At 41.3% G+C, this 25,760-nt stretch overlaps 1 protein-coding gene across 6 annotated transcripts in view; it reads right to left on the bottom strand.

Moving 5' to 3' along the window:
• FHDC1 (FH2 domain containing 1) overlaps positions 1-22,061 on the bottom strand; it is a 37,720-nt gene extending 15,659 nt beyond the window's left edge. The window contains exons 1-7 of one of the 6 annotated variants that reach the window (XM_068942318.1): positions 21,954-22,061; positions 21,014-21,128; positions 17,116-17,747; positions 9,878-9,939; positions 9,165-9,267; positions 356-441; positions 170-270 (exon numbers count right to left, since the gene is read on the bottom strand). In XM_068942318.1, coding sequence (XP_068798419.1) covers positions 170-270; positions 356-441; positions 9,165-9,267; positions 9,878-9,939; positions 17,116-17,598 — 835 coding nt within the window. In that variant the 5' untranslated portion in view covers positions 17,599-17,747; positions 21,014-21,128; positions 21,954-22,061. Of the gene's footprint in view, positions 1-169; positions 271-355; positions 442-9,164; positions 9,268-9,877; positions 9,940-17,115; positions 17,748-21,013; positions 21,129-21,279; positions 21,564-21,661; positions 21,773-21,953 lie in introns of those variants that run through there. The other 5 variants (XM_068942317.1, XM_068942320.1, XM_068942316.1 and 2 more) reach the window with 5 other exon arrangements.
• Between the last annotated feature and the right edge of the window lie 3,699 nt (positions 22,062-25,760).

The raw sequence follows: 25,760 nt of genomic DNA, 5'->3' as shown, positions 1-25,760 counted from the left end.
AAAGCAAAGATTCACCAGGCACACCCTGATGGCATTTGTCAGAGGGGAGTTAGCTTCCTTTTAATAGCTACTAGATACCTGAAATTCAAGCTCTAGCCTTCATAATGTAGACTAATTAACATGCTAACAAAAACAAGAGTATTATTCATGTCTCAACATGTTTAATTACCTTTTGTTGCCCGTCTTATAATTTTCATGTCATCTTGTAGTGAAGCACAGGAGGGTGAGAACTCCCTCTCTAGAACCATGGCTTCAATCCTAAGAGTATAGCTGGAGCACACAAACAAACAGGTTTAGAATAGACAGCCAAAACAGAATGTTTTTCATAAACGGAAAAAACCTACTGTCTCCTTACTTTGGCACCTGGATGAGTAAATACATGAAGGAATCGGTTTGAGACAGTTTTGATACATCTCCATCAAAGGCTTTAAATTTCTTTACCTAGAAAAGAGAAAAAGACATTAGCGAAGAACTTTATCAAAGATCAAGATTAATGTGACTTTGGAAGGAAGCACCTTCAAAAGCAGTCAGTTTAACAGGAGGAATTGGAGAGGCCACTCAGTGAATGACTAAAAGTCTTCACTGCCCAAACTTCTGTAATCTGCACACACCCCAGTCAGAAGAATAGAAAACCAGTAACATCACCACTTCTCCCCAAAAATCTAGCGAGGCACCCCAGCATAAAAGTATGGTGCCATCATCATCCTGTACCTCCTCTACTTCCCCAGCTTGTCCCTTACGCTCATGCTCCTTCAGTGTAAAAAAAACCCCAAAAAACAAAAAAAACAAGCAAACAAAAAACAACCCCCCCCCCCCAAAAAAAAAAAAGATTGCCTTCATCACTGTTTAGAATGCTACTGTTCCAGTTTCCCTGGCAGAATTAGCTCTTTTCTCTGCAATTACTCCATTTGGCATTCTCTAGCTGATTTTTTTTGTCTGACAGGAAATAGCTGCTTAGGTGATGATCAGAAAAATGATCCTTGACTGTTCAACAAGTGTGGAATACTGAGGGTACAGCTTAAAGTCAGCCATGTTCAGCATTTCATAGGACTGTTCAGGCTTCTTTGGCACAATGTAGCTAAAGTTTAAGTTGCATTTTTTCAGAGACTTGCTTCAACCGTGTCCTCAAAACGGGTAAAACTTGACCATCTTGAATTTGCATTTTTTCATTCATACGAAATACTTTAAAGAAAAATGCAAGGTTGCATTTTCAAGTTATTTGTGGTCAGTACCGTGAGAACACCATTTACATGTAAAGGAATTATCACTGCATTCATTTTGCCTGTCTTCCTTTCCAGCTCCACCAAAATCCATATATTCCATATATGATCTGGAAGCCACTGATCTGCCCACATACTTACTATTTATTTATATGGAAAAACTGGAAAAAATATGCACATATGTTTAAGCATAACTGGAATTTCTTCCACAGTTTCCAATACAGCAACCATTTTGAAAAGCAGAGCCCACTCCCAGCTATACTGTTTCTTCATTCCACCACGAATTTCACATGCAGTATCATTTGTACATTTCCCTAAACATGGATTTACACACTAGCCTATCATCCTTCCCCTTTACAACATTACACTTAAAGCCCATTCATAACCACATTTACGCAGCTGGTCTTCAGTTTCAGAAAGCATGCTAAGCTATCCTGGAAAGAGACATGCCATATCAAGGTGTCAGCAGTTTTCAGGCTGCCATGATTTACTTAGACATCCACAAGTTTTTCAAAACAACAGGCTCTAAATTAAGTTATTTTTCTGTTTTCACAGTAAAATATACAATATGGATTTATAGTGGAAGACAATATAGGCTTTGCTAAGTTGGGAACTGAAAATAAATTCTGTACTAGCAGAAAAAGATGACTCTTAGCAGCTTTGTTCTGCTTTATTCCCATTCTTTCTCCACACTATAAAAAATAGAAGTGTTGAGAGTGCATTTTAAGAAAGAAAGAAATTGAAAATTGCAGATTAAACCCAGAATAAAGAAACTTTCCAGTTTTAAAAAATAAAACACTTTAAGTTGAAGAAAACTCAAAATTAATTATTTCTATTCTGTTTTCAAATTAAAAAAAAAGATTCATGACAATGAATCTAATTAACAGAATAATTTTTATTCAGGCTAACTCCATTTTTAATTCCCCCATTTAACTCAAGCTACTCAGACAAAAGCTCCATCTAAAGACAAACTGCATACCCATTTATTTGAGGCCTGAGAAAATTCCTAATTTACAAAGTCATCCAAGAAGTCTGCCAACAAAAAACAAGACAGACCAAACTTGACATTCCTGATATTTCTAAGGTTCTAAACAAGCAAGAAACAAACCAAAATAAACATTTTTTCCTCACATCATGAAGTGGGAGGTAGGAGGTATCTACTATCTCAGTTAGTCTTTGCAAGTGTTCCTTTAAACAGTGTTCCTTAAGTGTTCCAAAAAATGGTGGTCTATAACCCAAAAAACAAGTATTGCAAATTCTTCAGTCTTATTCTACTGTGTTGCAAATCTCAAAGTTTGCCTGACAAGAATACAGGTATTCAGATTTTAAGAAAAAACACCCACCAAAAAACCCCCCAAATCAAGATTCCCAAACTACAGGAAATTAAAGGAAGGTACAACTTTAAGATCTAAATGCACAAAAAGTAAACAACAAGAGCTGAGATGTTCATAGGAATATTAATTTATTCATATTGCATGCACTATATTTAAATATGCTTTTGACAGTAAGTAGTAATCATTATCATCTATGTGGAATGTTAACATTGCAAAGTGTACTTTGTTTCTAGACTGCTGAACTTCTCAAAGCATTTTATAGACACTGGATGAAATCCTCTTTCTTCTACCCTATTATATCACAGAAAACGTCCAGAGTGGTATAAAGGAGTGCTAAATCCCAGAATTCATCTGAGAAGGAGTTTCCCTACACAAGCACTACAGAAGGCATTCACCAAGCTTCCTTCTGATGGATAAGGTGGAGTGGGGATGTCACAGCGCAAATATTTTTGGCAATAAAGTCAGCCCAGAAGACGGTCTGTATAGTCAGCTATAACATGTAAAGACGTGCTCACTGAAGTCTGGTAACACCTTTTCCCACCCATGTCATCCATCTTAGCCCCCACCATCCTTGCCGTAGATGTCTGAAACTGCACCTTTATGAGGAGCAGTCACCTAACAAGTCCCAACATCCAAGAAGGGTGGATGATAGTGACCCACGCCACAAACACACAGAACAAACACAGAATTTATAAGGTCCTTTCATCCTTTAATTCAGTACTGCATAGACATATACGGAGAATCAGGCTAAGTCTTTCAGATCAGAGACTGAATCTCCTACTAACTTGATCTTAAAATTGTAAATAGTCTGAGGAACAGCTCAGGTAGAGCTATGATAACAGTTTGCTATATATTCCCTCTTTATTACAAATTTCATAATTGAAAAAGACCAGTCATCCCATCATGAAGCAGGAAAAGAAAAGTTATATGACTTAACTCACACTACCTGTAAATTGAAATATCAGCTTCTGAACCCCAAAGCTAAAAATTCCTCAACCACATCTGGATAGCTGCTCCTCTGCGTTGAGGCTACTCAAATGCCCATCAGGTCGGCCTCTTCTCTCTGCAGCCACACCGTCTAATGCTCCCCAAAGAGGACTGAGATTTCCCCGTAGCTTCTATAACTAAGAATCTAACTAAAAAAACAAACACAGCTACTAAGAACTGCTAAGAAACTATGGAGATTGTCAAAGTTCACTATTAATCATGTTAATAGATATAGCTGATAGGTTTATAAGTATTTGAGAACACAAAAGAACGAAAAAATATGGTTTATTTGTAAAACACAATGAGTAACTGCCCTCAACCGCCTCTTTCCAGGCGCAACAAAATAATTTTCCACAACAGTATACAATCACGTAACAAGACATGCAAGGGAGCAAAATTACATTGTAGGCTCAGTTCTGTATTACTCAAATTGGGCACAGAGCTACTAATATAATTTTTCATTATATTTGTATATGGCATATGTATCTGCAATGTCCATGCATGCCCATGCACACAAAACCAGATTTTAGATTCAAGAGGTTCTCACACAGGTAATTCGGTTCCATTTTAAAAACAGTCATGAAATAGAGAAAGCCTGATCTTTTATTTGATTTGTGAACAACTGGAGTAGACACGCCTATTGTAAATATATCATTTTTTCCTCACAGACAGGAAAGTGACTACATTCCTACCACTCGGTTTCTTGTCTATCTTCAAGCTACCAGTAGCACTTTTTTACAAGTAGTTAGATTTCACTTTATGGCATAAAAGAGAGATGTCGCACTCCTAAATGGAAATCCAGGATCTCTGAAGGAGAATGTAAATCACTATACCTCTCATCCTCATATGGGCCTGTAACAGGGTATTTCCCCACATTCAAATCAAATAATCCCTCATTACAAATAAATAAGTACAGCCAAGTGCAGTAGTCCAGAAGAGTAAACATTCTCTGTTTTTTGTATTTCCATACCATTGCAAACATTCAGGGTACTAAAGAAAAACCCAAGTGAAAAATATCAAACCCCCCAAATGCATCACAGTGGCATTCCAATACAAGGGCTCAGGGGAAAGCAACTAATGTATTAGGTATGGAGACACCATGGGGCACATGCCTGGGGAGCAGCAATCCTCCCTCAGCAGATAAGAGGAAAAGGAGGAAAAAAAATGTTGCTAACATAAGCAGTGAAAAAGGAAGCAGGAGATGAAAGCTATGAAGGATAGTCAGCCATATACAGCACTGGAGGAGGAAAGGAGGGGACAGTAATACATAACAAAGCGGTTTGAAAAGCATAAAGCTGACAGACGGAAACAATTCCAGTAAAGCAGGGGAAAGATGATTGAGTTTTAAAACAGTACAAGAGCAAAGGATAGGCCTGAGACACTATAAAGGAGGTAAGATGATAGGCTGATAACCTGGGCATGCATATATGTGGGTGAGTCGATTAGCAGTATGATATGCTTTCTTCTGTAAATACTTAAAGTACAAATTCTGGCTATTCTACATCATTAAATATTGGACTCTCTCAACCTTTACCAGTCTGAGCCTGCTGAACAGTGCAATGATGTGCACATAAAAGCAGCTAAAAGGGTCTCCTCTGCTTTGGTCAGGATGCCAGGAATCACAGCTGTCAGACATTTTAACAGGGCATAGTTAAGAGATGTAGCTAGGAATCTTTTCAGAAGCAATACAGCAGAGAAGACCATTGCTTCAGTCAAGACAAAGGTTCCCTGGACAAAAAATGAGCTGAGATTCCAAAGAGGTATTTCAACCTCCTACAAAACTGCTATTCTTAGTAAGGCACAAACAGCAATACTTGTAAAGAAAGCTTACACAAAATTAGTGATCTTACTTTTTGAACATATCAAGACATTTTTATACTTTTTCTTGGACCTTTCTACCGCTGTAGTTACCCTGGTACCACACCCACAGTCCTGAACAAAACATGGTGTGGAACCTTGCAGCCAGTTCCAGGTTTGCCAGCTTCAAAAACTTAACAGTTTTCAAATTAAACATTTGAAAATACTCAAACGTTCACAGTTTGACAAAAAACTTTACAACAGTGCCAATATTTCAATAATGCTCTTATTTACAGTTTGTCAAAATCATCCAGCAAAGTGCCAGTATTTGCCATTTATGCACAGGCATCCCAACAGCTTTCAGTTACCAGCTAGAAAATTCTTAGCACTGACACCTATTTCTGCATGTGAATAAAGCTGCCACAATATAATACTGCAAAAAGAAAGAACAATTTTAAAGATGCTCAATTTGTCAGCCTGATCATTTAGCTTCCTTTGTCAAAAAGCCGTTCCATCTCAAAGACGCTGAAACATCCATTTTGAGATAATATCCATTTGAAATAACACGACCTGAAATGATGTAAAATGTGTCACATACGTCAAACTGGCGACTAAGGGAACATTGAGGTAATGTGGCTATATATCACCACACTTCTAGAACATGATAAGATTAGAGTATAAAGCCAGTGTTTATTCACACTAGATAAACTGTAAAGACTGTTGGTCAAAATGAAGAAACGTGACAGTCCAGAGTCCCTCTGTCTACTGCTATGACCAGCAATGGTGGTCCTCCCTCCGTCCTTTTACTTTTCCAGACTTCCATGTGAAGGAAAAAGCAGAAGACATCTCCAAACACACAGCTACTGGAGCACTTATCTGATGGGAGGCCCTCACTCCAACTTGCAAGACAACTGGGAAATGTGATTGTAAATAGCTGAGCCGCTAAAATGAAGAGTATACAAAGGGGAAATGCAGAAGCCCACCCACAGTTACATCAGGACAAACAGAACTGGTACCTGAGTAGCAATGATCATTTTAGGATCTGACTGCTTAAGTCTCTAGCCAGGGTTTTTCTGAACACCTACAGCAGCTAAGCAGGTCTATACAAAGAACATAAAGTATCTGCAGAGGACAGCTCTCCATAGAAATCCCTTGTTGAGAACGGGTGGAACACTGTGCAGGGACAGGCCAGCAGCAGGATGATGCTGGTCGCCTTTCCAAAGGCAACACCTTTCCAAAGCTCTGTCACACAGTATGATCATCAGAACAAAAAGAAATTGGGAGCTATTAAGCAGAATAGGGCACATCAGAACAAGTAACCTTGCTCTTCATCTGGTATCTCTGGCGATTTTAGATTATTTCCATGAGGACAGGAACTGTACAGTTTCGATGTCCTCCCCTTAACAAAACATGAATCAGTATTCTGGGAAATAGGTACTCAGACTAGGAAGCAGCTAATAAAATAGCAAAAAGAGAAGGGGACATAAAAGGGGAACAATGAACTTACATTCAGGGAAGAATGCTGAGACACACAAACAACAAAAGCTCTGAGAATCCTACAGAGAAGAAATTGTTTAACTGACTACACTAAAATTTTAGGAGCAACAGCAGTAAATGAGTTACTTGATCCACTTATTCTTTGAGTGCTTGAAGCATGAGGACATGAAGGCACTGAACATTTTCCCACAGCAGCAGAAGCATTAGTCCATCACTCTCAACCCCCTGCCACCCCGTCCCAGCTCTCGTTGTGCTACTTCCCAGGGCTTCGCTCCCAAGGAGTAAAAAAATTATGAGGACAAAAAAAAAAAAAGAGAAGGGGATCTTTCCTTTTCCTGAAGGTGAGAAATGAGATGTCTGAGGCATGGAACTAATTACATACAGCACAAATATTTGCACAAAGGAAACGAGCCTCTTTCCAGCCTCCCACGGGAATAGCAACAAATCTAACAATTAGAGCCTCATATCCCCCCAGTGCTCTCCTCCATAAGATCTCTCAGATTAATTTCTCTACTAACTCCTTAAAAACACTTCTTAAGCGCTTTGTCCCATTATCTTGAGGGGTAGGCCTGTTGTCAAATCACCTACTGGTCAGAAATAAACACGCTTCTTCACTTGTAAGCAGCACAAACTGGGCATATAAAGTGCCCAGCAAAGTATTCCAGACAATCTCTTGTGGATTTAGAAACCATGCACTACCTACTAATAGCTAGCAGAAGGATACATTTTCACTACTGTCATGCTCCAAAAGATAAAATTCAGCAACTTATGTTAGAATTCTATCTAACATTTCTAACATTTATATTGCACAGGGGAGTATCATATTTTAAAGTTTTTCCTACTTATGTTAAAACAGCATCAAAAATCTAAACTAGAAAGAAGAAAAATACCTTTTTTCAGTCTACTCTGAATGCTCAGTATACACAAAATTAACCAGGAATCCATTTCTCTTAAGCTAGTACTTCCACTGTTTTCCTCTAATTCTTTCAGAGGAAGGAGATATGTATTCCTATATTTAAATGGAACTTATCAAAGTTTAAAAAAAAAAAAGAGGGGGGAAATAGTTTGTACACCTAAAACCACTTTAAACTTTGTGGGCTTTTTTTTTTTTTTTTTAATATTTAATTACATTTCAAATTGTTGATATCCTCTAATTCTAAAAACCGTATCAACAGGACACAGTAACATAACAATAATTCTTACAAGAGTCCCTGCAAAAGTAGCCCAGTGTAGGGTTATATGTTTGACAGCAAAATAATAGGACACGTGTTTTGCTGTTGGCTGCACACTGGATTTAAGATTTGCTGCTGCACAGAGGAAACAGAGCGCTTGGACAGTATGACCTTGAAGTGGTAAAGCATGTGAGTTAAGGTTGATCTATATGCGTATGTTAACTAGCAATTTCCCAGGTTTCAGCCACTACTTTGATGTGAAGCACTCAAGCAATTCTAATGCTAATTATGTCAAGTCTGTGGTATGCATTTCTTTAACTGCATACAAATGGGTCAGTGCAAATACACCAGCAGATATGGAACTTTGCACCATTAAGCAGGACTCCCAACCCAATCTTTGAAGTTTCACCTATATAATCATCTGAATGGGCTTGCAAGGTGGGACTAGGGGGGGAAAAAGCTGTACTTGCATGCTGATCGCATGATGGGCACAGGACATGGCAAAAGGTGCTGCTGGCAACTGTGCCTTCTAACAGGTCTCTCTTGGAGCGCTGAGGCACTTTAATAATTTCCACGGGTGCTGCACAGTGACACAACCTTTCTGTCCTGTTAGAACCCAACAACTTGGGCCGAGGTGCAGGCAGATCATAGATGCGGTGAGGCAGGTAGCAAACCAGAACAGGCAAGAGGCAGAAACATAGGGCTGCCAATACTCATCTTGCAGGCACTGCATTGGGGAAGTATGAGTCAGGTGCCAAAGAAGTGAAACTTGATCTGATTGCATTAGTATGTACTTCAACTTTGAGTTTTTTGACACCCAGTGCAGAGTTATCTGCACAGCACCCAGGAGGGTTCCAATTCTTGGTGAAATGTTTATGGGACAAAAGCTCACAAGGGTCATCAAAGAAACAGAAACACCTCATCAGTGCTTTCATCAAAAAGCAGCTTAAAAATAAGTGAAATTACTTGGTGTGAAGGAATGATTACACTTCAACCTGAATACCACATGTAAAATGAAGGTTACACCTTTGCACTCAGTGGTTTCCTATCCCCTGACCTCAGAAAGGCTTTGAGATTCCTTGTTTACATACCCTCACCCTGGAATCCCAGGTAGAAGAACTGCACAAAAATAAGCTCCATGTAAAACCATTATTTACCTCCTCTGCTTCTGGTAATAATTTAAGAAATTCATGCAGCAATTCAGAACCATAGGGCTCACTTCTTCCATGATAAATATCTTCAATGATGGATTCAGCAGACCTTGAAAAAACAATTGAGCATACAAATTTCTAACACTTGCAGGGTGAATAGATGCAGTTGCACAAATTGAAAAAAATCATGCCGGTACTGCTTAAAGGAATTATAATGAGGTCTGTGTCAGTATCCACAGCAGCTTTATTCTAACACCACTTTCAGAGATGCCTTTACTAAAGGGTAACACTATCAGTGAATAAAGATAGCAGTGAAACAACTTGCTCTTAAAAAAAAAAAAAAAAAAAAAAAAAAAAAAACACACCCCTCACCTCACTTCCTTCTATCAATTCTTTATACAGAGAGGAAGCCAATAAAAAGCAATTCTTATGCAGTATTTCATGAGATAATAAGGGCTTCCTTTAACTGCACCTGAGAACTCACTTCAACTGGTTAACAGTAGCAAACTTTGAATACTTGGTCCTAAGGCATAATGGCACTCAAAACTAAATGTACTAGAAAACAAATTACGAAATGTGGTTACTTATGACAGACTTGTACAGAATTATAAAATCCATAAGGAACAGAGCACAATATACAACACACTTGATGAGAAGTAAAGAGAATTACACATCACATCTGTAGCTTGCATTAGTTGTATGGCAAGGTCAAATCTTACTTTTTGAATTGTTTGAGAAATATCCCAATATTCATACTTCTTTTCGCATCCAGAATGGAAATCTGAGAAAGGAAGAAAGATGAATCTATTAATACATAAAAGAAAACCATATAAAGCAGATACTTTTCCTTCAATTACTACAGATAATTGTTTGCAAACAGTTGCCAACAAATCACAAGCCAAATTATATGAATACAGAGTCAGGTCTTATAAAAAGAGATCATATATTACAGAACTAATTTCTACCAATATAGCCCACCCACAACACCTTCTTTCAAGCAAAGTGAAAAATCTTAACACCAGAAGGAATCATGGCAAGTTCTATTTCATTACAAAGTAAGAACATTTTTATTACTTATTTTGTAATGCTGTACCTGTAAAACGTTGCTTATCCAGTAATATCCTGTACTGCATTTAAGGCCCCACAGCTAGTGAGTACCACACTTCAAAATCCATATATGTCAGTGGCTGTGTAATGTCAGGACTGGCTTTCTACAAACACAGGTCAACCTGCATTACTGATTTCACTCCCGTGAACTAACAGCCATGCTGATCAAACAGAAAGATAAGTCAGTCAGTCGCGAGTCAAAACTTGAAACAGATAATGCTCAAATCTCTTTGCTTTATCTGGAAGCAAACAAAAACCCATAATAAAATAACAATCTCCCTTCACTTTATATTTTAAAGACGACTTGCTATAGTATCTTGCAGGTACATTTCTGGAGATTAAGCAGAGAAAAGAATTCAACTTTTCTTCCTTGACTCAATTTTTTTTTTTAATTTAAATAAAAATGTTAATTCTTTCTATGCGAAATAGCATTCCTTATTGTAACTGCATCAAACTACAAACTTGAGACATTAGCCACTGTTTTAGTGAATCATATCTCTTGATTTCCTTAAGGTAAAATTTTATCATAAGCTATTTTAGTGAAAACAGCTACAAAAGTCGTAAGATTTTCTAGCAACAGAGAATTGTTTCATGTTAACAGTGTCACCCCACTGCTATAATAAAACAACTCAGTACACACAGATGTTCAAGACTGCGGCTGGACTCACAAGATGTTTGAGGTTTTGACAACTGAAAAGGTTTCTTAACCTCTGTGACAGCGTAAGAATTAGAAATATAAATAAGACGTTAGCATTGTCAATAAATTGAACTAGCCTGCAGCAAGCTGGTGACAGTGAAAATAAAGATATGATTAATTGCTATCCTCAACATACTTTTGCGCATACCAGGAGACAGCCTCCTCCTCAGCTATTTAAAAAAAAGTGAAATAATTAAAAAAGTTTACCAAATTTTGGAATTGCCTCTCTCCTGAAACTAGCAAAGATGAGAAAACGCAGGAAAGATTAGAGTATTATTTTTAATTAGATGATTGCTAGCTTGAAGCCTTTCAGTCTCAGTTTATGCAAAGATGAGATGAGAATGAGCACAATCTGTCCTCTAATCTCAGGAGCTGAGAGGCCCCCACAGATCATTAAGTGAAAGCCCCTTAACATAGGACAGGTTAAACTATCTCTCCCCTTCATTATCTAATCTTTCTTCAAATATTTCACTACAGAGACCTCTCACTGACCTCTCAAACTGCAGCTCCACTCACCGCTTATCTTGCTACAAGAAAGAGCACTGCATCTTCTAACCCATTCTTGGCCAAGTTTTATAGCTCGTTCAAGTATTTTTTTGGATCAAAGATTTCTCTGCGCTGGTTCAAGCCTATAAGTTTTACCTCCATCATTTTGGTTTTTGGGTTTTTGTTTTGTTTTCTTTTTAAACATACTCACACTTAACCTTCTGTACATATCATATTCAGTCACAATCGAAACTATTACAATAAGACCAACCATCAGCTGGGTAAACCTTCGGATTAACATCACTATCTCAAACAAAACTGAGTATTTTTATTTCTTCCCTTGAAGAAACACAACAAATGATAACATATAGCGTTGCATTTGCCTTATCAGCACAGCATAAAACAAACGCTCTAACCTTTTTACTCTTTCAAGTACCTTACATTCTCCTTGCTCTGTATATGATTCTACACTACATTTTCTACTTCCCTGTGCAAGCACATAATCAAAATACATGGTTCAGATTTTGGTCATTCTTTGCTTGTGAATCCACTTTAAGATTATCAAAAGAGTTTGAAAAAATCTGTCACTACTTAACTACTTTGAAGGAGATTCCAGAAGGGAGAGTAAGAAGGAGAAAGGAGGCCTAGCAGATACTCCAAAAATACAAGTTCCTACTCTTTGCACAAAAACGTGGTATCTATGTCATATTGAATACACACATTCCATATCAGATTTCGAAACTCAGCCTTAACATCTGCTCCTATTGTCTACTCTTCTTCCCCCCTGAGCTTTCATTTGCTTTTGTCCCTACCCAAAGCTGCCTGGACATGATTTCCTACCACGTTTTCACTTTTTACCCTTTAAACACTACCCCTGATTTTAATAAAGCTGATCCTTGTCTTATATTCATACACACCTGCTATACTGGTATCGGTTCGGCACATACCAAATCTCTCTTTGCCACCTAAGATGTTTTCAAAGTGCTGCCCATCAATGATACCCTCTGTCTTCCTGATTCGTCTAGAGAAGTTACACTGAACCATAATTAAGAACTGAGAACAGAATGTCCTAGTTTCACTGGGATCCTCCATACCAAAAAAAACAAACTCATACGGTTCCTTATGATTTATTTTAGATAAGTTCAGGAGGATTTTCTCCATTCCCATCTTTCTTGACTCTCCTGCCAGTGGAAACTATTAAACTTTTGTTTATGCTACTCCAGAAATATTACAACCTCCTCAAATACTTAATACCATCTCAGCACCTGCATTTTGCCACATGCTTGCCAGGAAATGCAAGTGTCACTGCCTCACAGGCTTGCCACCTCTCTTTCATAAACAGTACAATCCTTCAAGCAAGGACAGCTGAGACACTCATGAATCTGTTTACCATCATAGGCTGATATACACTGGATTGAAAACTATCTCAACACCTTGTGCACTGAAATCAGGAGCAGACAACGTGGGGTGATAGTACATCACCTGACCAGTTTTAATCTACCAGTGCAATATGTACTGTTTTGGATGCAGCTGTACGAAGGCAAGGGAAATGGATGTTTGGGTGCCACGGTGAAGTTTTGATGATGTTAAGAAGAAATCTACTCCTCAACTCTGACATAAATTTGCAACCAACAGCAAAGACTCAGAGGAGAATTCTGGGAGACCCAGGAAGCCTCATTTCAATGCCGAGTTTGTAATGGTTGTCTGCAGAAATGCAATGGGGGTTTCTTGCCACGAGATCGTCCATAATGCATAGGGACATAAGAATGTGGTTTTACGACAGATAAACGAAAGCAGAACGTTAGATGTACTCTCTGGATAAGAATAATGGGGTTTCACACGGCGGGATACAGTTTACATAATTTAGCAGGCACAGAACTACCTAGAGGCACGGGCTCAGGTGTTGCAGATTAGGAAGGATACAGACAACTTCCTGCTTCAGTTTCCAGTTTACTTTATAATCATCACTACTGAGTTTAATATTTTGGGCTCTATTCCCCAAGTCACACACAGCCTGGAGCAGTTGAGGAAAGGTGCAGTTCCACAGTGTGGTTGAATGAACCTAACAGCTTACTACCACCCATAAGGGCTGTCCTACCCTCTCTCGTTCTCCCTGCCACATCCCTGGCCTGCTCTTTCCCTTAGGCTGGCACTGGTGCTCCTCTCATTAGTTAGTTTTCTGCTGGATTAACAGGCTGAGTCAGCTCTCAAGAAGGTGGAACGAGCATCAGAGCCAGCATAGGGAAAACAGACAGAAAGCATGTCCGGGAGGGGAGAAGAGGCATATCCTGTTCACCTCTCATCTTTCTTCTCTCTCTTCCTCCTCTCCTGTCCTTTGCACAGGCTCTAAAATTCACATGACCCTTACATGAGCCATCTAAACTCACTAAAATAACAGAAACTACCCCAGTAGGAAACAAACAAAACCCCCCAAGAACATTCTGCTGGGTTAGTGATTTTAATCTGTTTACAGAGGGTCCAATGAGTACTAGTGCCAGCACACAGATGGGTGGGAGCGGAAGGCAGAAGCAGGGAGGGTCATAGGAGAAAGCAAGATCAGCTCCCCTGGCTAGCGATTATCTGGTTCTGCCTACTCCACTGCCAGGTTAGCTATAGCCTAGTGAATGTATGCTGTGCCATACTGTGCCACCACCCAAGGATGCTGAATGTAAGTTGGAGCTGGTGCGTAAACTAAACTCTTCTTCCCCTACTTTTCAGAGGCTCAAACTATGTGAAACCACAGAGCAAATTAAGCTCTTAGTTAAGGAAATACGTTAAATAATCTCCTAAGGGTTTGCTGAGGGATTGTTTTTCAAAAGGAAAGCATTTACTCAAATGTCCAAAGGGACTTCTGTTATGATGATGAAGTTTAGTACTGAGACTCCAGAACTGGGTTTTGATAACCTGAGCTGGGTTCCTACCTGGTCCATACAGAGCGCTAGGAAGTGAGGAATTAAAAGGACATGCACTTCTGTAAGTTCCAACAAGAAGAGAGAACTTTTTTCCAGAACTGCTCATTCATTTATCCAGTGATAAATGAATAATCAATAGCGATCTCTGGAGAAGGAACGAACTCATGAAACTCCTCCACACTCCCTGGGGAGCATCCTCATCACCAGCTAAAGCATAACTCTGCTTCCACTGAAGCTACACCACAGTACAAAGAGGTACGCCGCTTGAGCAAAAAGAGCACTTGTCCCTGGCCATGAAAAAGTATAGCACTTTAGACCCATCCTGATTTTTTCAGGTCTGGACCTAAGCGATGCTTAAATTTAGGCACTTGAAGTTATCATGAAAATTTGATGTTGACATCTTAAAGCAACTAGGTTACTCCCATCTTTTAAACTCAAAAGAGCATTTTTCACTGCTAGATCATAAAGCACTTTCTAATATCAGCTATGTTTTACGCATAAAGGAACAGAGGTACTGAAATGCAGAATGGCTTGTCCACCTCTGGCCCGTCAGGCCAGAGGCATTGCCAGGTCAGCTTCTGCAGCCATAGGCTAACACTCCCTCCACAAGATCACATGGAGGCTGTGTATTTCCTCAGCCTGTCCTTGGTTCCTTTCAACTTCTATACCTTTTATTACAGTGAACTGAGGATAACCATCATATTTTAAAACATTAAAATAAGTGAGTGGTGGCTTACAGCACCAGCAACAGATATCACAAACATTGCCTGTGCCTCAAATCTCAACATGTTTGCTGAATTATGGCTATAGTAACTTTAAACATGCAAGCTATAGCATGTCTGTGCTTCTACATTGCCATTAACATACAGCATTTCAGCACTACCTCCTTCCTTCCTCACTAAGCAACTAGCACTGCAAAATCCATTAACACACAAGAAATTGCTCATTGCTGTCTGACACACTGTTGCAGCATGCTTGGCACGGCTTAGCAGCCAACTAGAATTTTTGGCACTTAAGCAGCATAAGCCACTCACCAAGGCAAGTCATATACCCTTACTGCCTGCCATCTGCGGAGACCATGTGGGAGCCCTGAACCAGAGTGGATAGGCACCAAACAGCAGAGATGCGTTGGACCACCCTATCAGCTCCCACGTGTGCACAGATACGTTAACTTGTAGCAAGGCAGATTTTTGTTTCCAAGAGACTGTATCTTGGAGACTACTTGTTTTGCAAACCTCTAATTCGAATCTCTAACATCACTCTGCATCTCCTCAGGATGCACCAGGTTTCAAGCAACGCATGGAAACACATGAACTTTAGAGCACGCTGGGGTTTTCACTGCCCCAACCACTGTATGCTGGGGCTACGTTCTGTTGCCACATGGAACTTATCATTTTTGCTACATCTAGGTTTTTAATACGCGACGATCCTGAAAGAGAACTTCTTCAAAAAACATACAGGAAGGGGTACTATATACCTCCATGCAGTATAGAAAGGTCACTTGCTGCAATGAGATATCCTGATGCAAAGATGAACATAGCCTGAAAATAGCGTAGAGATGAATGAACCTCTAAAGCTGGCCTTAATTGCTCCTTCCCAACATAGGGTTTCAAACTGCAACACACATGACTGTTTTAAACCCCTTATTTTGACCTACGTACAATGCACTTAGTGCACACTATCAACACACGAGTTTCTCAGCTTGTCCTTGTTTTTTATTTTATTTTGATATCTTCCAAATTCTGCAAGATACCGTCAACTTCAATTCCCCATTTCCTCACTAAGAACTCGTACATAGTTACATTTCTTAACCCTATGCCCTCTGTATTTTGTTTAATGCAGAGCATGAATACAGAGAGTCAGCATGCATACAGAGAGACAAGGGTGCTCAATTCCACATTTCTACCTCCCAATTACTTTACAGAAAGATCACTTGAGACAATGAAGTTCAGGCCTCACAAAGAGGCTGTCCATAAATCACAATTTAAGAACTAGAAGCATTACTTATCAGTTCACCAGAGAATGTCTGAATTTAAAAGTGCTTGGAATATACCTTCTCACCACTAGAAGTGAAATCAGTGACATACTCTTCTGATTATGCCAGAAAGTCAGGCAGGCTATTTTATTGTCCAGAAAAGGCAAGGCAGACACAATAAAGTGTTCACTGGAGTGAAAGCAACATTAATTAACATTAAAAATTTTAAGTTATCTTACTAAGTAACAGGTTTCCTCACCCATCATATTATGTTTTGTTGTTTCCTCACTGTCATATTAGTACTTCCCTTCTCAGACGTTTCTGGACATATTAATCTTTGCAAGAGGATATTCTTGCCTGATACATGTTTGCATACAGAACATATTGATTTCACAACTGACGCAAGGGAAGAGCTGAGGAGAGAAATTACAGTTAAATGCACTTCTGTTCCACACCGAAAACTCAAGGGCTTACCAGTAAGAGTAGGTACAGATGCCTTCAGCTCCCTCCCTTCACTTATTTACGTATTAATTTTAGCAGGTGATCAAATCATAGCACTTACCAAGTTAAAATAATAAAATCCTGCTAGCTCTCTGAAAAACAAATTCGTACCAATAAGAACAAAGAGTTTATCCTCTCTGTTGCTCCCCTCCGCCCCAAATCCAGACAAATTTGCAGCGAGAATGAGCCACGGGAGAGAGAGATAAACCAAGACCAGTCAGAATTCACACCAATTCCTACCACGTCACGTGAGAGGGAGATTTTACTTCAAGTTCTTACCTCTTCTTTAGTCTCTTTAAATGAAGACTTTAAAGATCGACTTCTGGGGTCTTGGGGCTTGGTTTCTTCCTGCTGCCCAAAGAGTTCCTCAATCGTCTTTGTATCGATCTGATACTGCGGTCTTGCAGCAATTGTCCAGATATTGGTTTTACCACGGACTTGCTCTTCGGGGATGGTTTTCCAGAAAAAGCTCCGCATTCGTTTTTTTTTGCTGTGGTTGTCATGTCCATTTACCAGTTGTGGTGGCACGGGCAGGTTGGGCCCAGGCAGCGGAGGAGGCGGGGGTGGGGGGGGCAGCATGCCCAAGGGGAGCGGAGGGGGTGGGGGGGCCCCTGTCAGGGGACATGGCGGAGGGGGCGGTGGTGCCGACGGCTGGGGAAGCGGAGATGCTGTCGTCGTATCCTCGTTCATCAATCCTGTTGCAGTTGAAACAGCCCCATTCTCTTTATCATTGACCAAGGAGAGGCAATTCATAACATGCATTTTATGGCCTCTCCGGAGAGGAGAGCGTTACTTCCTTGGATCAGTTTGAAACATTGAATAGCGCAGCAGCAATTTATATCACGCTCTTTCAAACTCTAGTCTGCCAGCAGCAGCAGCAACACAAGGCGGGACTGTACCATGACTGCAACCTGCAACAAAGGACAATACGGAAACTCAGACCAGACAGATGGATATTGTCCCTTGTGCTGAAAATACACTAAAATTAAGGTATAACAGCTATCAATTTTTTAATCCAGAAGGAAAAATTAGTGAATCTTTCCCAGGGTTAGATTTCAAATGTTTGTGGGGACCTAGATTTCAATATATATACAAATATGAACCCCTCTTAAACAGCCCACAGCAGATACTGAACCCATCTAGTAATTTCTGTTCAGTGTAATTTTCTAAGAGAATATATTTATCCCAAGTTATTAAAACACACAAATATTCTTCAAATACTAATTTAAAATTTTTAAAAGGTGATTACACACACAGTTAGAAAATATAATTATTAATTACAGTACAGGATTAACTGGATCACATAGACTGTGTTTGAATCCTTTTAATTCATGGTTTAAAGCCATGCTGCATTAAAAAAATGAACAATATGTGGGACGATTTAACAATCTAGCCTAACGTACTGCTTTTTTGCCTTAATATTTTTCATGTGAGTCTCAGTAAGGGAAAAACAGGATGCAGTCCCTAAACCGTGTGTGTTCACTCAGCGTAAGTTTTCAGCATTTACATTTTACCATCACTAGTCAGGTTACGCTACTGACTGAACACACTAATAGAAGACAAACTGCAGTTTGATTAAGCTATCTCTTATAATTTACTTCAGTATCTAGGTTACCACAGCTAGTTCAATAAGCACAGAGAGAGCGAGCAGAGGAACAAATAGGAACATTAACCTACACATCCTAGCACTGTACATACGCAGAGCTTGAAATACTTAGGAAAGTTTTTATATCTAGATTACCTCATGAAGTAGCTTAACAGGAATCAAAATAGTTTTGAGCTATATTTCTTATGATGTCACCTGCTAAAAGATTGACAGTAAGATTGACTGTTATCGACAGTAAACCTTTAAGAAGGAATATAATTTCTGTAAAAAGTGCCATTTTGGCAAGCCACAACTATTTAAAAAAGTCTTACTTTGTTTACAATATATTTCTCAGAGAAAATAAAATGCAGATATTTCAAATATAGTCAAAAGAAGAATTCCATGTTTTAATGAAAATATTTAAGCTTCCTCAAAGGAATTTGGGGAATTTACTAAAAATCAATGATACCGCACAGCAAAAATTTAGATGGAAGTGAGGAAAGACAGTCACTAAGCAAAAATCACAGCAAAAGTTGAAGTAATGTGCTAGCATCAGAATAATACCAAATCAAAAATTTGGCACTGATTTAGCAGTATGCCTGTTCAGCAAGGTTTACATGGAACTGATACCATCCCAGCTCTATTTGACAACACGTAATAGTGATGAAAAACCTTTGTTATTTTTGCCAGAGATCCATCATTACAGTATTCATGAAAAAACAGACTCAAGTCACAGAAACAAGCCTTAGGACAAACTCTCTCCTGGTCTGTAAGGGCTCCAATACTCATAGCTTCACTGAAGTCAATGGAAATTGACACAAAATGATCAACTTCACCTCTTTTTCTCAAAAGCATGCACAAGTAGCAATTAACTTGTTTTTGCTGCAGAAAATCTGAAGCAGATTTTCTAATCTTATACCTTACGTTATCAAGGTACTTATGAGACTAGAAAACACGTACAAAAACTGGGGGAGATTCCAGGTATAGGAATGACGGAAAATATTTTAACGGCAGGATAAAAAGAGGAAAAGCTACAAAGAAAGTGGATCAGGATGGAGAATTTCAAATTTAAATTAACATTAATGCCCAGTTGTCACTACAGAGTTATGTATGTTTAGTCCTCTCCTCCAAGTTTATGATCACAGACACAAAAAGGCATTAAAAGAGTAGGTGCAAGGTGGTGGGAAGAGATTAACCATTCAAAGCAATTAAATATTGCATTAATTTAAGAAGATATTAAACTTGAAAAAAAATTTTTCTTCCCCCTCATTTATTTAAAAATGAAAAATGTATTAGCTAGTCTTTCACCATCACAAAGCAGTATTCAACAGCTATGATTTTCTCACTCTGGTTCCCACAAATTAAAAAAGGAGAGGGAAGGAGAGCGTCCATACCCCTGGGCATCACATAAGAACCTGATCTAGAAACTTCCAATAAATCTAAGCGCTTTAAAAGGATAGGATCAAGTCCTAATGAAACAAAATTGCTGGCAATGAATCACCAGAGTCCCAGTGCTAACACACAAAAATGGAAAACAACTGATCTTGGACCTGAGGTGCTTTTGAGTTAGACAAGGGACACTCCTAGTGAAAGGAGTGGAGAATGCAAGAGGAATTCCCCCCCTCAACCTAGATGTGAAGAGAGATAGAGCAGGAAATATTATTTTCAAGCCATCACGGGAACCCTACACTGCTTAGGATGAAGTAACTGTCATCTAAGACCAGGAAAGAAGACGACGCAACCTGTGGAATGAAGGCAGAGAAGGAAAAGCACCGCGTAAATGCCAGTACTCAGCTTTGTCTTCTGGCAGATAAGCACCACAGGTGACAGAGGTCACCTGCTTTTAACAGAAGCACGTTCTCAAGTTACCAGATACCTGGAGATCAGTCAAAATTCCCTTCTCTCGCTGTCAGAAAAGCAGCTTGAAGATGTACCAGAGTCCCCGCCACGACTGTGGGTGGGAGATGCAAGAAGCTGGCAGCCAGGGATGGGCTCTGGGCAGCTTCCTGCTATCAGCAGGTGTCTCCCAGCAGGAAGTACAGCGTGAGGACCTGGGGAACAACACAGCCATCCCAACTGCTAACTACAGACTATCAAGACACCGCACCAGGATCCCTAATAAAACCCAAGCAAAATTCTAACTCCCAAGGTTCCTCTCTGCAATTTTCAAAGGATTAAAAGGAAGAAAGAGACCTAAGAACAAACATTTAAGATGGCTTAATTATATCTCATTATTGCATGTTTGTTATCCAAAATGGTCTAAGTTCTCAAGTAATGTCTTTACTACATGTTTTAATTGCGTCCATATTTAGCATAAAAGAAGTATTTTATTTCTTTGTCTCACACATTGTTTTGGCCAACATAATCTAACTTGTAAATGCATTTCAAAGTTACGGGTTGAGGACAACTTTCTCCCCAGGCCAGAAGACAAACACTCAAAAGTAATTTGTTTCTTGCAAAAAAGGCAGTTGCCACTGAGACGGACATAAATCATATTCGCATACACAAATTAACAGGTGAAATCTACGGTACGCTGTAGGGCATCTTAGAACTCATTCTGCAAGACATTATTCCCTTTAACCCACGCCTTACGTTCTCCACTGCCCGTGTTTTTCTAGCAGGTGTCCTCCAAATCCTCACGAGAACAACGCTGACTTTGACACCAAAGCCCAGCCACGGCATTTGGATGTCTGGGTCCCAACAATAGCTGTAGCAAAAAGTAAATGGAGCGACGAGTTGCTAGCCACAGATAAAGAAACTGCAAACACCGCCTCGCGAAGCCAGCTGTTGATCTTGCCAAAGTGCGTGGGTTACGAAGAAGAAACAGCTCACGCTATCGCCGCAACTTAATACTTAACCGCTTAACGCATCCGACAAAGACCCTCGCACGCCGCAGCCAGCCTCGCGGCCGGGCGGGCAAGGAAACTCCACGCGAGGGCAACGGGCAGCAGCCAGGCCGAGAGGCGACGGATTTACCGGGGGACTCAGCTCCAGCTCTTCGGCTCCCGGCCGCGCAGCTCACCCCGCCCGGGGGACAACGGCCGAGCGTTACCGCCGTGCTTCTCCTCCGGAGCAGGCGGCGGCCCGGGGCCACCCACGGGCCCGGAGGAGCCGGTCGGTCACGCACCGACTCGCCTTCACCGCGGAGGCGGAGCGCAGCGAGGGGAAACCGCCCGAGCGGGTACCCGCAGGTGCCGGCCCCCGAGGGGACGAGCGCGTCCCCCCCCCCCCCCGCCTTACCTCATCCCGCCGCCGGCTCGGCCTCTCCCGGCAGCGGCGCCCGCGCGAAGCCCGACGCGGGGAGCGGCGCTCGGCCAGGCAGCCGCCTGCCGCACCGCCCGCCCCCCGCCCGCCCCCGCGCGCCCTGCCCCAACGGCCGCCAACGGCGCGAGCCCAACGGCCGCCCCCGCCCCGCCCCGCCCTCCCGGGCCGCGGGAAGGGGGAGATGTGACCCCGCAGCAAGGCTGGACCCCCTCCCGGGGGCCGCGGGAGGAGGTAACCCCGCCGCGCCGCTTTGTCCGCCGCCGCTCACCGCCCGAGGAGGAGGGGGGCGAGGGGGGGGGGCCGGTGGTGCTGCCGCCGCCGCGCGCTGCCGCCCGCTTCTCCCCGCGGTGCCTCCGCCACCTCCTCCCATCGCGCCGCCGGCAGCGGGCGGGCGGGGGCAGCGCGCAGGCGCGGGGGGGGGGAGGGGGCGCGCCAGGTGACAGCGGCCCCGTAGCGGAGGCTGCGCTTCTGCCTCCCCCCCCTTTACCTGATGGCAGCCGCGGAGGTGCTGCTTCTCCCCCGGGGGGGATATATATTCCTGTATCCGGGGAAAGATAGGCTGTATAGGAGCAAACGCGTCCGGGAATGAGACTGCACCTGGGGAATTACATCAGCATATGGGGAGCATCGTCCTGGAGCCAAAATACCATCCGCGTAATATGTAGCCATGCAAACGCGATGGGCTAGAATACTTTGCCAAGAGGGTAAAAGCCATCGCAATTCAAAAGTAAAACCCTTCCCCCCCTCAAAAAAAAAAAAAAGTACAGGTGAAGAACTTCACTCAAGTATAAAGAAATTGCCGCAGCTGAGGCCGTGCGACAGTTCAGAAGGTTAGAGGCTGCCCAGGGCCCTTTTTAAAAATCAAACGTGCTACTACTTCCCACAGCCAAGTTTTAACAGTGCACAGAAGTAAAGGAGGAAGGAAAACACTTGCTAATGAGCAGACCCACCTCATTTCACCTGCTCCCTTTCACGGGGCTCTGGGGCAGTGGCAGGCGTGAAGCACGACGCAGCCCTAGGAAGTCCCCCGGATGCATACTGGCAGCGCGAGGATTAACGCAAAGCGCAGAGCCTGACCAGGCCGAAGCTGGGCTGCCTGACCTGTTTTCTTGCCATTTAAAAGCGCAGCTACTAGGTAGGTTTCTTAGTGAGACCACAGCCCACCTGTGCTGGGGCTGGAAGCCTAAGCGCTTAATTTGCTTGATTTTAAAAAGTGTTAACACCAAAGGAAAATTGAAGGAATGTCATGTCGGGAACATGGTCACTTAGCCTCTAAATTAACTGCATGAAAACACTTCAGCTGCAGTAAATGGCAATTCATATCCCAGCGCACGTCACATAACTTGGCAGGGCTGGCAGCAGCTGGGGAGGCCGCGCTGTGGCCGTTCCTCGAGAGCGCGAGGTCGCCAGCACCGAAGCGCAGCCCTGCTTGGACTGAACTCACTTGTGCGGGAACCAAAAACGCTTGTCATTACTGCCAGTCACGAGCGCAAATATTAACCCTAAAACACTGCAAATACAAGCCAAGGGACTTACATAATGCCACTGCATTTAAATCAATCAAGTCAAACACACACACACACACCCCACACCAATGCACAAAAAAACAGGGCAACAGAGGACCAGTGAGCTAGTCCGGAGGTGAAGCTAAGCTCTCTACTTTTTCCTCACCCAGTGGGGTTTTTTTCAGAACCTTTCATAAACAATTTTAGCAGATTAGGTTGTTTTCCCCTAAAGTGTCGCACTGCTTGCGACACTTAGGGTAGTTGTTACCTACTCTTCAAAACCCTGTCTGTGGAGAAAACACGTAGGTCAAGTCCATTTCAAAATACAAAATGGTATGTCAGGATGCCAAAATTTATTTAGGCAAGACTTCTGAAATCCATCAATCAAGAGTGAATATTTGCTCAAAAAAAGTTTTTGTTCGAAGTTAAATCTGGGTGAGGTTCTGGATGCATTTCCCTCCAGGTTAAAAATCAGTGTAGTGCACCAGGCACCTAATTTACTTTATGTATAGCACCTTCCCATATAATAATAGCTAGTATATATATTAATTAAGCATAAAGTTATTGTAAGCTACTCCATTATTTGCAATTCTGAAACCAAGTGGAATTTGATTCACATTTGTCAAAGCATCATCAAGTAAGATTAAACATCCCAAGCTTCCACGCACCAGTTTTTTGAAGCCAGTATTACAAAACCCTGGTGAAACAGATTCTCACACCCTACTGCAACACTTACCAACAGTTTTTCATTTGTTAAGGCTACATGTTTTCCAATGGACTGACTTACAATGAATTTAAGCTTACAGGTTTGCTTATTGCCTTAGTGAAGTTTTGCAGACTGCTCAGAAACAGCCCACGGACCCTCAGTGGGCTGCAGATCATAAGCTCAACGCCTCAGCCTATCGGTTTCTGGTAAGAGATACCCGGATTCAGATCATCCCCAGCAGAAAAAAGCCTCGATTCCAAGGCTCCAGGATCCTTGCTGGGTGCTCTAGCCATTGGGCTATGAGGTATATTGGTCTAAGCTCCATTTTACACCTTAAATTGCCAGAGATCATTAGATTGAACGATGTTAACATGAGCTCTGTGACACTGTTAGCGCTCAGAAGCTACGGAGTGAGATGCTGAGAAGTGCGCCGTTGGGAAATGTCATCATGGCAGTAGCATACAGTAAATACAAACTGCTGGATACCATCAAGACACTTACGATGTTGTGTCTGCAATGCATCCTGGGATTTTAGATAACTATACAGCTAGACGGCAATCAGGAAGTTTCGTGAATGTCAGTGGAACATCAGTTCTGGACTTAGTTACCCAATGAGGCTTAGTTGAATCTGAAACCTTAGCTGCTAAGCTCTATCGACCATAGACAACCTGCAGTTTTTCCATTCCACCCATTTGGCCAGATCTGAGCACGCTCTCCACTTCTGATACAGATACAACCACCATGAAGTCATGAAGGTACTAGACCTTTTCCAAGAAAAAACCCTCTCAAGTCAGAAATGTATATATCAACAGACATGTATTACTGTATTTTTCACCCAACATCCTCTTGCAGAAATGAGAACAATTCTGGCTGATCTGTACCTAAAAAATCTGAACACTCAGCACTGAAAGACGTTGCCCACATGGTTAAAATTTGCCAGAGTTGCAAGCAACTGAAAACAGCAGGAAGTATTAAGCAACTTTAATAATAGGTAGATCTAGCAGCCCCACCTACAGTAGGCAACAAATGCACCTCCCTAGAAGAGACAGCATTTACATGGGCTAGTAGACTATGAAAACAAAAGCTGTCAGTATTTTAAGATTTCTAGTTAATGGAACATTTTCAGAATGACTACTTATTTTAATGCATTATCATTTTTTCTTATTAGAGAAAAAAAGTCTTTTGTAAACTTTGCTTTTTGGAAAGCTCAAAGGGCTCCTAATGCTTTAGGTTGAACACCGATTTCATGACCAAACCAGTTAGAGAAATTCAGCTGAATTTCTCTATTTGGAACAAAGCAATTTATATTATCTGAACAAAAGGTATAGTCATCTTTATTATGAGCCCTCATTTCTACATTGTTCGGGCAAAGGCAGGAAAGGAAGTTAATTGTGACACTTTAGAAACATTAAAACCAAGTGCCCTTTGATTTCAAAGTTAAATACTATAGTAGTTAACCTCTTGAAACAAAACTCTGCAGCCAATTACCGCTATCACATAAAACTATGATGCATACACATGTAGGAAAAGCAAATCAAAAGCAAACAGGCAACACTAGTCTTTAGCATTATTTAAGTCCGAAGTGCTTGAATCTACAGCCTGCAGTATGCTTGAAAAGGCAGCAAGGGGTGGGGGGTGGGGTGGGGGGAGGGTGTGTGTATTTATATTAATTACCACAGTAGGACATACCTTTTTAAGGACTATTTACAAGAAACACACATTGCTGATATTTAAACTGTTCCTGATTGAACCTGGAGAAGTTCTACCAACCAATGATGCAAGGGAACTCTGGAAAGATGCTTTTGACCTCTTTTTCTGCTTCTCCTAAAAGATCAAGTATTTGCATTCCTCCAATAACCTTTAA

The sequence above is a fragment of the Struthio camelus genome, chromosome 4 (assembly GCF_040807025.1).
Source record: "Struthio camelus isolate bStrCam1 chromosome 4, bStrCam1.hap1, whole genome shotgun sequence".
Classification (NCBI taxonomy): Eukaryota; Metazoa; Chordata; class Aves; order Struthioniformes; family Struthionidae; genus Struthio; species Struthio camelus.
Note: the sequence above shows the minus strand (reverse complement) of the source record. Positions and strands in the feature narration are given on the sequence as shown.